The 13,267-nt window shown below is 39.7% G+C and overlaps 1 protein-coding gene across 1 annotated transcript; it reads right to left on the reverse strand.

Moving 5' to 3' along the window:
- Window positions 1–245: 245 nt before the first annotated feature.
- On the reverse strand, window positions 246–11,558 carry LEO1 (LEO1 homolog, Paf1/RNA polymerase II complex component). The gene is made up of 12 exons (XM_026045811.1): window positions 11,501–11,558; window positions 10,137–10,862; window positions 9,763–9,870; window positions 8,941–9,035; window positions 8,145–8,290; window positions 6,755–6,839; window positions 6,282–6,376; window positions 5,858–5,992; window positions 5,128–5,263; window positions 4,629–4,815; window positions 4,262–4,359; window positions 246–574 (listed from the first exon to the last, which is right to left on the reverse strand). The coding sequence occupies exons 1-12, from the start codon at window positions 11,556–11,558 to the stop codon at window positions 470–472; spliced, it is 1,974 nt and encodes a 657-aa protein (XP_025901596.1). The 3' UTR covers window positions 246–469.
- Between the last annotated feature and the right edge of the window lie 1,709 nt (window positions 11,559–13,267).

Below are 13,267 nucleotides of genomic sequence, written 5' to 3' on the forward strand. Positions count from 1 at the left end.
GTATAATACTAGCTACTCATAAGTGTTCTTTCAATTCTTTCATACAAAATAAGCTAAGTTTCCATATTCTCATCGAACACATTTATCCTTTAAGCATTCTGTATGAAGATTATAGGGATTTCTCCTAACAAACTTATTGACATCACTGATGAATGGAATTGGTTAATCAGTTACTACAGTTCTCAAAACTGAAATGGACTGAACAAGATAAAAAAAAAAAAAAAAAAAAAAAAAAAAAAAAAAAAAAAAAAGACACTGATGCCTGATGCAACAGCTGATGCAATGAAGATAAAAGATTTAAAAAATAAAAGAAAGTCAGAAAACTTTATTCACACCAGAAACATAGACATCAATGGAATATGTCTTTATCAAAATAACCCCATTATGGTTACTTACACTTTTGTTGTAAGAGAACTGTACAATATATATATAAATATATATTAAAAAATCAGCTTTTGTGCTCTCAAAATTAATCATCATCTTCTTCCTCTTCATCGCTGATCACATATTTCTTATGCTTCTTACTTGCCTTGTCATCATCCTCAGCTTTTCTCTTTCCAGAAGGTTCACCTTCCTAAAGGCAACAGAGAAGATGAATAAACCCAGCCCATAATTCAAGCTAAAACAAAAACTCAGCAAAACCCACAAAAAGAATTTCTTGAAAGAAAAGCCACATTTTTTTTTTCTAATTCTTTCCCTTTACGGTAGTCTGATGCAGGACTTCTTATTATCAGTTCTTGAAGTACAGTCAACATTGCAACCAGTCATATCCCAGCGTGAGAGAGTCCGTAACACAGCTTAACTCCATATGAAGTAATGGTGTACTTCATATACCATTTTTTTCAACAGATAAAAAGATTCAGGTGACTAGGCAGAATAGTTCTTGGCTCTTAAATGAAATAAAATTTATAACTTCTTGATAAAACTCTCACTTTTAGTGTCAACTCAACCCTTATTTCAGAAATTGGTGAAATTTCACAGCACAGCACTCTAGAACCTATACTAAATGCAGGTAAAAAGCTACTTGCATTTGCAAGTAAAAGGAGAGGGGGAAAAAAAAAGAAAAAGAAAAAAGATTTAAATAGGTCAAGTGGCCTGCAACATAGTCCTGAATTGTTTCATAATCCATTCATATTGAAATTCAACTTTTTTGGGGGTTGTACAGTGTCTTTATGCAATACCATTGAGTGTTTTATAGGCTGCGTGGCAACAGAGTTGACAGGCTGATTTTTAACCTAGGTGCATTTCGACCACTTGAGTTTAAATCACTCTTCCAAACTACATTTTGATGCAACATGCTTTGAAAATGTTCATTCACACCATAACTCACTAGTTGCTAATGGAAATCTCATCAGTTTTAACATGAAGAACGAATAGTATCTCAATTCTATTAAAAATGGYTTTAAAAATATATTCTCAAGTCTAAATAACCTCATCTCTTTTACAATTGTTAAAAAAAGGACATATTAATTGCAGTTTRAGGAGGAATAAATGCCAACATTTTTTAAAAAACTAATAAACTACTTTTGTTCAAGTCATTTTGTTCTAATATTAACAAACTAGTAGGGGGTGAAAATCTGACCTAGGAGGAAATTAGGAAGCATGGAAAATGGAAATTTATAAAGGGTGGGAACCTCAGTGATATCTTCATCCTCACAACAAGCAGATTCTTGTAATCTAGCTGGGCTGTTGTTAAATGACTCATCATCCTATTTAGCAGGATATCTCCATTAATTACAACAAAAACAAAAGTATTTGCCACTTAGTGATAAGGTGTATTAAAATAGACCAACATCTTTAACACTGAAGACAAGCCGTTACCAGCACAAATACTTGTGTTGTGYTGTAACTGAGAGCACACAGGGGAGTGCAATGCTACCTGTGTATTAAAATATTACATATTATAAAAGCCATACTCCATATGTGTGCTAGCTGAAAATATTTATTCTCTGCTGCTTTTTATATACTACAGCACCCCTCTGTGGCCATGATTGGAACATCACATTTAAATCGAATTATTTTAAAATGGAGGCTGAGATGACCCAAGCTGCAGAGAATCTGTTCAGTTAAATGTTTTCTCTTGAGATAATAGAATTGTAAAGTCTTGATATTGCTGCATTGTAAAAGTAACAACTGGCAGGGTCTTGTCAATAAGGAATTACACTAACAAACATTAACAGAGCTCACAAAATGATACTTTTGTCTACACGCCTAATGCTGTCTCCAGTGTAATAGTGTCATACTTTCTAAAATACTAAGCTTACTCAACAAGAAGACAAAACCTATGAATTTCAAAGAAAATGTACTTTTAGCTCCTCTTACATATTAGAATGCCTTTTAGTGCAAGCACCCAGCTGAGAGCGTAAGAGGAAGAGCATCACAGCTACAAGAACACACATTCTAGACTAGATGACCTCTGGTTGGACTAGATGACCCCTGAGGTCCCTTCCAACCTTAAGTATTCTATGATTCTATGATTCAGAGTAGGACCAAAGCATACATCCCAAAAGCTGGGAAATAAGACACACTTGTGAGAAATTTGTATGAAGCACAACATAGAAATGCAAATGGCAGTAATCTTATCCTTCCTTCCTGTACTGAGAGATATCTGTCATACTGAAAACTAGGTCACATAGAGGTCATTTAAAGACAATTTTGGAATTTCAGCAGCTGTGATTATAGAAGTCTGGTTTGCATTCACTAAAAGGATATGCACCAAATTACACTGGAAAGTTAACCCCTTAAAAAGAAAATGATGTAGACTTGCCATCGAAGTCCCTAAAAGCTAAGAACAGGATGTTAGCTACTTGAGTAGCTATTAGSAAAGACTAAAGGAAACCAATTGGAAAGAAATCTAGGCCAACAGCTAAAATAATTTAAATAGTTCAAAYCATCTCTTAAGGGAAATAGCAAAGTTGAATAAAGCCTTGAAAGATATTCCAAAAGCTCTCACTGACCTACCCAAACGTCCTTTATTTTTAAGTTTCTGTATATTATTCTATGTATGAACATTTAAAATATAATTTTAAATAAAGCAGGACAGGAAGATTAGTGAAACTAGAATTCAAGCAAAAAAAGTACTCTTATATTCTACAAGGTAGCAAAAAGTAGTAAGTCAGGTAAGTTTGGATGTATTTTGCTCCCAAACATTGATGGTGGCCATCAGCAGGGCTCAACCATGTCCAAACTACTCCTGCTAAACCATATTTAGCTTGGAAGAAATTGCAGCTCAGCATCAATTCAGAGCTGTATCCTCTTGATAAACAGCACAATTGCAGTAATAGAGAACAGCCCATGTCTAACAGGAGGTGAGACTCACTGGAACCAGGCAGGCCAAGGACTTGGTCCAAACCAGCTCCCTCTTGCAGCTGGGCAGCAGTCAGACAGAGAACCAGGGTCAACTGCCACTTGTGGCCCATGTCAAATATCTGCTCTCCTCTCAGCTCCTGAGGGTGCACTGTGAATATCCCGCAACTCTTGGCCACAGAAGCATTTTAGGGTAAGCAACAAGGGTCAAGGAGGTTTAACAGAGGTAGAGCTGATGGAGAATAGAGTCCGTCCACCTCCTGATTCCACTTCTGCCTCTGGATGTGAACAGTTCTTAATCTTAAAAATGGTATCAGTTGATTTTAAAAAGTGATACACTGTAGTGCAATAACAGGAGAAGTGACATCAATAAATCCCAAGATGTGGCATACACAAAGATTCATTTGTGTATATTTAGCAGTGATTAATTGCAAACAAAAAATTCTAGGCATTTTAGAAGAAACAGCACTACTACTGTAGCTAACACTCACCTTGATCATGACCTAATGTCTASGGTGATACTTGGGTGGGGGATAATGTTTATTTAGCAATGTATTAACCACACCCCAGTTTTTAACTGTTTAAAAAGAAGTGCTATATAAAAACGGTTTCATTAGTTTCCATAATAAACAGTTGTGTGCCCAGCTTGGTACACAATATTGCACTAAGATTCTGGTATTGTCTTCTTACTCCTTGCATAATTTTGATGAAGTCATTTTGCATAACTCTACATCAATTTTTCCATTTATAAAATCAGTGACCTCCTTCAGAAATCACTCAGGTCTTAATTCAATGTATGAGAAATTAGCACGATTAATTAGTGCGGAAAGTATGCCAAGTCAGGCAATGCATTCATCACAGCAATAAAAAGAAGAAGAAACTAGAAAAACCTCAGCTTTTTAAGAATTAGATTTTATCAGGAAATGCTCATGACTGAAAAGTAGACTTTTCTTACCTCATCACTAGTGAGTTTCTTTGCTTTGAGCAGTCTTTGTGTTTTATCTTCATCTGAGCCCTCATCACTGTCAGAAGAATAGATTCTAGCTCGCTCCTCTATAAAGAAAAATGAGAAGATAATTACTTATTTTTATCTGAAACTGGTGAGGAAAGGATGGTATTAAAAATAATTTTCTTACTCTTCATTCCACAAAAAGCTGACAGAATCTAATCCCAGAGTAAAAAGAATTATATCAACTAAATACGTGTGTTCTCATGTCTCAAATGGACAGGTAAAAATATAAGTCTTACCAGGATTCTCCCGTGAAATTAATTCATCTGATTTACACAGGCYCTATTTATCTGCTGATAAGGTTTATTATTACCTCTGATGCCACCTTTATATCTGTTTTTGATAGCTGCTAAACTGATTGCATCATCTCCCTCATCCTCTTCATCGTAGCGGTCGGGTTCTAAGTAATTTGCACTCAGTCCACGCTGGTGCTGCTTCTCCCGCATCCGTCGCTGCTGAGACTCTCTACGGATGGAAGCTCTTAACCTCTCCTCTTCTTTCTGCTCCCCACCAAGAAGAATAAACAAACAAAAACACACGATGTATATAAACTGAAGAACAACAACAAAATGCTACGAGCACCTGGTATTCTACTGATGTTTTTGAAATCAATCACTTCACAGCAGTGCAAAAACGATATAGCAAGAAAACAGACCATTTTAAAACAAGATGGCATGCTCAAACTACACATGMCTAAACAACTCCAGTCGGTATCTCTAAAACAGTGTTTTTCAGAAAGTCATTAGATGTAAAAACCATTTGTGCTTTTTCAGACTAAATCGGGCAATTAAAGAAATCCCACGTGACAATACCTTAATCATCTCTGTGCGCTGAGACTCTGGGTCACGACCTGCCATTGGCAAAATACGGATTTTCTGGGTCTTGGAACACCTGTCTGCAAGGGACAGGGTCATCTTCCTGTGGGTGGCACTGTCTGTAGAGTGTGGCCTGTTATAAAATTGTTAGGGGTTAAATACCTGGTGACAGAATCTATCCAATTTCTAGGGATAATTGTTGGGCAGACACACTTAAAAATTCAAATACTCAGCAGCACAGAAGTGAAAGCACTACTATATATTTTAATTCACATGCACTATAGCAGATACTGAAGACATCRGTTCCTCTCCCAGCAGGAAATTCACAGCCCATTAGTGGTCTAAATAATCACCCACACATTTCAGTGCCATAATCATCATCTTGATGGCAATCATAAATCAGGAAAAAAGGTTGCTTGCAGAGAGCATTAAAATTCTAATTCATAGGAGGCCTTTCCACTTAAAACTCTAAACTAAAATACATGCATTTTTTTTTTTTTAAAAAAAGGAATATATATATACCGCTCTGCATAGCATGCAACTTTTTTCAGGCTGAGACCCAGCTTAACAAAATTTTAATCCAAATACTGACCAAGAAAAACAGCCCACTCTTATTAAATATCTCAGCTCTGCAGGTTTAGAAAATGGTGTCTCTCAATTTTTATGTTAGTTACAACAGTTCATTGCAAAAATAATATCATGATTTGATAGAGAATCATACATTTACCTGAAGGTTAGCTTTGTTTTGAAGACAGCCTGTCCTTGCAGACCTGTCCCTTGTCTGATAAACAGATGGTTGTGATCGCCCTGGAGCGGCGCCTTGTACACATCGAAGACCTCGTTGCCCAAATGCAGTGACATGCTGAGAAGAGATTCACATCATTAGTTAAAGTGGCTTAAAGTGGCTACATTCTACTGTATCCCTCACTAATAYGTGGAGGAAACCTTCCTGTTTCCCTTTTATTTATAACCAGCACTCAAATTTCAACTCAAATAAAGCAGGGTATAACATTTTCGAAGCACTGAGACTTCTTAAAAACTACCGCTGTGCAGAACTGAATTCAAACTTCCTTGAGCTTCTAATTTTGCACACCAGGGCCCTTCAACGAAGACAACCACTGCACTCCCAACAGCAGAAAGCCCCAACTCACCTCCCGTCTGACCACTTGACTATCCGTGCATTACTTTCTCTTATCTCGTTTCCTTCCTCATCTCGCCGCATTCGCCATCGTATGGTGTTTTCCACCTGTGAGAACAAGCTACTGTTCAAACTCGGAGTAAGAAATACCGTTGGGAAACTGTAAAATTCCTGACGGAAGTCGAGAATTATGGTACAAGGGCTAGATAATTTGCTGCACGATGCAAAGAAAGGGAGATGAAAGGGATGATTTTACAGGGAAAATGCAGCAATTAAGCTCTTTTTTTTTAAAAAAAATGTGCTGGGTATTAATAAAGCTGAGCAACTTTCCTCAGGAATGAATTGGCTCATTCCTTCATAATTCAAAGTCACAACTCAAACCACCTTTCTACAATATCTGAAATATATTTTCAGATATTCTGAAATATATTTTCAGATATTGTACCTAGATGATTATGATAGAAAACAGAAAAATTGACATTATACCTTAAGTTTTAACCTAGTTCTACCCTCTTCGTCAAGCATCTCCTCATCTTCAAATTCATCCTCATAATATTGGGGATCAAAAGGTCTGCAATAAATCACACAACACAGTCTTTATTCTTCTAAAAATGTATCCAGATTATTTTAGTGTAGTACGAAGCAGCAGGTGCTTGAAACATTTAATTTATAAGCTGCATATAACATCAAGCACTGCAGCTGTGCAAAAGGCAGTTCTGCAGGAATGGCATTTTCTGCATTGATTCTACACCACAGGAAACCTACCCAAGTGTCTGTGCTACCATCAGTTACAGCAGCTTCTAACATTTAGACTCTATCACTGGCTTGAGCTACAAGAAAGCAAATCTGCCACAGAAAACACTRTTTTTTTTAGAATAAGGAAGATGAGGTCAGAATTTGGGACTACAATCTGGAACTGAATATATATGCATGATACAGAGAAAATCAAAAKAAAAAAAATTGTAAATTTTATGAATTAAGGATTTTCTACTAGTACAATGATTAAGTCTCTATTTTTTATTTTAATCACAAAACCAAAGGGGAAAAAAATAAATTATAGCAATAATATTAACTAAGACAGTTCCTGCTACTATAGAACTCCATTTTCAGTCCTATGTGACCAACCACCTGATGACCCTCAGGACTTCTCTGATTACGGTCACTATCCAGCTTCTTAATTCTTTCTTGAAAAGCCTAGAGCATGGCAGGCTGAAGAATTACTTGACTAACTTATGACAGAACCAATGCTGCACTGCCAGGTAAGATGACACCTATTAAAATCTTAAATAAAGTTTGGGTTTTTTTCATTAAACACTCAAAAGAGGTGGATTTAGCAGCAATTCACTGCAAGTGTTTAAGATGGGACATGCCTAATGTCACAAAGGGCTCTCAACTTATTTTGTTTCTCTGTATGAATGCAGTGAATTTCTTTTGCTTTGATTAAGTAAATCATAAAGTGAGTAACTTCATACTGAAACAGTATACTTACCACATACAGGTAAAAATACGCTCATTCAAAATGAAAAAAAATTTAATTATTCTGAACTAACTGCATTAGTACATTTGGGTTTCCTATCTCTGAGAACTTGAAACCATGTCTAAAATTCAACTGACACTATATGCTTTCATTTAAACTTTTTGTTTTAAATGATGAAAAGTTATTCCATCAAGTTGAACTCCAAATTTGCAAGAAAAATTTCTYGATTGGTTAATAATCAAATGGAGATTATTACTGATTGGCCACACAAGTAGTACGCATCTTAACCATTTAAAATATGGCCAATACATTTAATTTACTAATAAGAAAAAAAGCAAAATAATGAAACACTGACACACACACCAAAAAAATACATACATGCATTTAACGTATAATTACCTGGGCTCCACACTAAGAAAGTTGGGCAGCTTCACAAAATACAAATCATTACCCAAGTCTGTGTTTACTTTTGGTATTTCTACCTCTATTCTAGTCTCTGGAATAGGCTCCTCTTCCTGCTGTTCTTGATTSAGCCCATTCTCATCCTAATGATGAAAAAGCAAAACAAGAGAGGGGAAAAAAAGGGAACAATCTCACTATTGTTGTCAAAATAAGCACTTGCATTTTGTCTGAAGACATTATCATAAGCACAGATGGAGAGGAGGTAGTTTCTGCTAAAAAAGCATTTTGCRTATTTGCAGTGAAAGTAACCAATCTCAGCATTTTCATATCCTACTCCCGTGATTTCAAACAGAATGCAAACACAAAAACAAATGCAATAAAGAAAACAGCAAAAGAACGGACACATATATACTTTTATAGAGCACTGGAATAACATGGGGATAGCTTTCCATAAATTAAAAAAATATATATTTTTATTTTGAGTCTTGATGATAAAAGATAAAAGTATATGTCAAAGAGCTGTACTGAGGTACTAAAGAGAGTTATGACTTCATACTTTGATGACAATGTATTTTTTCATGTATGAAAAGTTGGACACGAATTGCGGAAAGAGGGATGAATGAATTTATCTAACAGTGCTACATGTACATTTTTAATAATACTTTTAGCTTCTTATTTAAGCACTCGGTGTTTTATTTTTTTTCTTTTTAATCAACTGTATCAAGCTTAATCAGTCTTTCAAATTTCACAGTGGAATAGCAGGTCAACTACTTCAAAAATCAATGCTACTCACAATGGGCTGTCCTGGAGTTGGTGGCTTGTCTTCTCCATCACTCCCTGAAGAAATGTCATCTGCCCCTCCAAACAGATCCATAACATCTGCATGTTCTTGAGCAAAAAAAAATATATATTTTTAGATATGCATGCATACACACACAGATATACACAGAGAAGAAAGATTAACACATCCTTTGCTTTTATTACTTAACACATCCTTTGCTTTTATTACCACTTAAAATAACCTACAAAGATTACAAATTGAAAATGCTTATGAAGCAAAGATTATTCTCCTATCCCACCAAAAAAGAAAATCCCTTGTATTTTTAAGCTGAAGATGTAAGTTATGTTTGTCCTGAAAACATTTTATTAAATGCTGTTGAAAAACAGCAACAGAATAATCACGACTAAGAGCCAACTTTTTATGCAATAAAAGAATATAAATATCTGTAAACAGCCACTTTGTTATACACCTTACTCTAAGAAGTAAAATTTATTTCTCAGACAGTTAAATCCCACAGAAATCACTGTATATTCTAACAGGCTCCTCTGACTACATACATTGCCTTCTTCAGAAAGAAAGGAATGAACCAACACAAAGCAAACCATAAGGCAGGTAAGGCTAACCACAAATAACCACCAAAAAGACCCTGCACACTTCCCCACATGGAATTTCTGCTGAAGCTTTCTGTGCTTTCTCTGACACTATACTGATAACATTTAGCAAAGCATATTGATTGTATCAACTCTGTGGCACGTGAATGAAGCAAGTTTAAGACAGTGGTTTGAAAACAAATGAAACAAAACCCCACAAAAGCCACATAACCACCCTAGTTACCTTTATGTCCTTCTGTATCACTGTCTGCTTCTGAATCCGATGCAATCGGTTTCTTTCGTTTCATTCGCAAAACTTCATCCTCACTATCACTGCCCCTTGCAGACTCTRCTAGAGAGCATAATTATTCTCAGCAAAGTAATAATTTTGTTACTCATATTTTAGAATTCCATTGTATTAATAGTTGATGCAGATGATAAGGAACTTTAAAAACCTGTATCAAAAACCTTTACAAACATGACAGTAGTTTAAAGCTAAATGAGCAATGCCTTTACATTTAAGTCTGAGTCTTTTCAAGGCAATATAAATGAAACAACAGGGATGAAGCTGAAGGAAAACAAAAGAAGGCAAACTATTACCACAGTAYTCTGTCCTACCAGATTTATGCTCTTGTTCCTCCTCATCAGAGTGCTGGGCCCTTTCGTCATCATCAGAGTTCTGCATCTTCTCCTCATCAGAATGCTGGGCCCTTTCGTCATCATCGGAGTTCTGCATTTTCTCCTCATCCGAGACCTGAGGCCTCTCCTCATCGTCGGAGTTCTGCATTTTCTCCTCGTCGGAGTTCTGGAGTCTTTCCTCATCATCGGACATCTGTGGCCTTTCGTCTTCATCAGAGTTCTGCACTTTCTCCTCGTCGTCAGAGTTCTGCTGCCTCTCCTCATCGTCGGAGTTCTGCTGCCTCTCCTCATCGTCTGACTGGTCGCTCTTGTCCTCTTTGCCCCACTTTTCATCTTCCGAATGTGCTTTCTCAGAACCATCTCCCTCTGAATGATGGCTGCCCTCATCTGATCCGTGCCCTCTGTCATCATCGTCGTCGTCGTGAGCCGCTTCCGAAACACTGTGCTGATCCGCATCGGACTGATCGTTATCTTCGTGCTCAGAATGGCCTGAAGCTTCAGAGCGGTTGTAGGATCTCTCGGAGCGGTTGTCACTGCCCGAATGATGCGACGCTCCCTCATCCTCACTGTCGTCGCCAAAGAGCTCCTTATTGCTCGGCTTTACCGCCTCCCGGTCGTCATCCTGGTCGCTCTCGCTCCCAGAAGCGTTGCTCCCCGAGCCAGCATTCTCCTGATCGGAATCGGATTCGGAGCCAGAATCAGAATCTGCAAAACAAATGTCAGCCTTTCGGAAATTAAAATGTCCCTACGAGAAGAAAAATACAGAAATATCAAACAAATAAACGACAGAGGACCATGCGAAAGGCCCATAAAGGTTACCTGGAACAACACACCACCAGTGACACACACGAGGGCACGGGCAACGACAGGGGCAGTGAGAAGGGGCAGAGAGCACGAAACGTTTCAGACCACAACGTGCCACGCAGGGCTGTGAGCTCCTACAAAGGACACGCGGTTACACGGAAGGCAATGAAGCTGGGCACGGCAAGCGCACGGGTAACGGGGTGTTCACGGCGCTGTGCGGGTTTAGAACTGCCCTGGCTCCGGGGCGCCGCTGCAGGCGGGAAACAAAAACCCTGCCTGGGACGGCAGCCTACGGGCACCGCGCCTCGGGCTCTGAAATTCGGGAAATTACTTAAATTGTATRTTTAAATAAATAAAAAGAGCGCCCCCGGGGCGCGCGCCATCGCTTCGCTTCGGGAGCGGGCGGCAGTTTGGACCCGTCCGGACACAGGCGCAGGCGGGAACGCGCCCCGCCCGCTCGCTCCSGGTTCCCGCGGTGGCGGGAGCGCCAGCAGAAGGGCCCCGCTGCCCGCGCTCGGCTCCGCCGGCGCCGCGCGCACCTTTCTGCTCGGCCTCCGAGTCCGCGTCGCTGCCGAACAGATCCTCCATGTCGGCCATGGCCGCGCGCGCCCGGCCGCGGCGCCCGGCACTGACGTGCGCGCGGAGCGCCGCGCACGCGCGCCACGGGCAGGCGGCCGTTAAAGGCGCCGCGGGAGGCGGCTCTTAAAGGCGCCGCGCGCGAGCTGCGGGCGCCGGGCCCGGCCGTTGGTGCCGGGCCGGGCCGCGAGCAGGAGCGCGGGCCGCAGGGCTCGCCCCGGGCCGCAGGGCTCGCCCCGCCACCCTCACACCACCTCCCTCTGCCCCCATCCTAGCGCCCCTCGAGGCCACCTCCGCAGGGCCCTGCCTCGTGCCCGGGTGACACACGAACCGTGGGGACACGAGCATGGTGTTCCATTTGTGAGAGAACGGGGCTAACCGGGACCCCCGCTGCTCCATGGAAGAATCGTTTGTCCCTCTTCGGCTGTGTGTTTTCAATGTGGTTGAAAACAACTCCATACTTAGAGAAGAAGGCACAAATATTAGAGACTTGCTTTGAAAGAAAAGTGAGCTGTTGTAATAAAATAGTGCATTTTAGCGCAGGGAGAGCGACGAAGCGGAGTGGACATGTAGTAGGAAGCCCTGGGGAGCGGCCGAGGCCACGGGCGCTGCGGGCACAGAGCAGCCCAGCAGYCCCCAGGAGCCTGGGCCCAGCTGCCCCTTCCCAGCCCAGGCCCAGCTCCGGGGTTCCTAAGGGAAGCGCCAGGCTGGGACTGCCCTTGGTGCAGAGGGGCTGCTGGAGGGAGCAGCCCGGAGGTGATTCCTTCAACGACCCTATTCACAAGCGTCTTGGCCATATAACAAAAAGAGCAAAAACAGGAGCTTTCTTACTACCTAAAGCTGTGCAAAACAACCYAAAAGTCTCTCCTCACCCTCCTCCCCCTCGTTTACTTGCTTTATGTTTTGAATAATATTGACAATATGCCCTCCTTTATGCATTCTTTTGCCAGATCATCTGTGAAAATGAAATTCCAGGTGAATCTSTGGTAACCCACTCTTCCACTGGGGGGAAAAAAAAAAGAAAAAAAAAGTTTGACAACTTTGTGCAAGGCTGTGTTACCATTTAAAAAAAAAACCCASAACACAGAACTTCAACCATTGAAAGTTTTTACTGTTTTGCAGTCTGACAGCATATAGCGCCAAGATGCTAAAACACTCAATTGTTATTTCCTCAATGGAAATTTAAATTGAACATTTATTTCGTTTGTAGCTTACAAACAGTATTAAGCTGTAGAGAGAATGAGGTTATTTCTTTAAATCACATCAGTGAATAGATGATTGTTTTGGAATATAGTTTCTTTTCATGCTTAAAAAGTGGAACTCAACCTAATTAATAACATGTTGTCATTTGACTCTTGCCTTAAGCTTGCATAATAATCTAAAAGAAAGAAAAATACAAAGAACACAACCTTTTTTGGGAAAGGGACCTTGTGTTTATTGGAGATGGCTATTAAAAGTAATGCCACTTTTGTRCTCAAAAATGAAATCATGCACAAGATCTCACTACACTCAAAACCATTAAATCAAAATATCCACTTTGCCTGTTGAGACTGTTTATGAATCCTGGCTAAAACCAAATTCCTTCATTTATTCCAAAAAGGGATATATATCATCTGCACAAAAAAAAAAAAAAATCTAACTGTTCCATGCACCATACCAAATAATTCAGAGGGTCAGGCTCTTCTGACAGAAAAAAAAAAAGCCCATTTTCTGTCTGATTTCTATTCTGA

This window comes from Nothoprocta perdicaria, unplaced genomic scaffold (genome assembly GCF_003342845.1).
Source record: "Nothoprocta perdicaria isolate Ctin4 unplaced genomic scaffold, notPer1 scaffold_41, whole genome shotgun sequence".
In the NCBI taxonomy this organism is placed as follows: domain Eukaryota; kingdom Metazoa; phylum Chordata; class Aves; order Tinamiformes; family Tinamidae; genus Nothoprocta; species Nothoprocta perdicaria.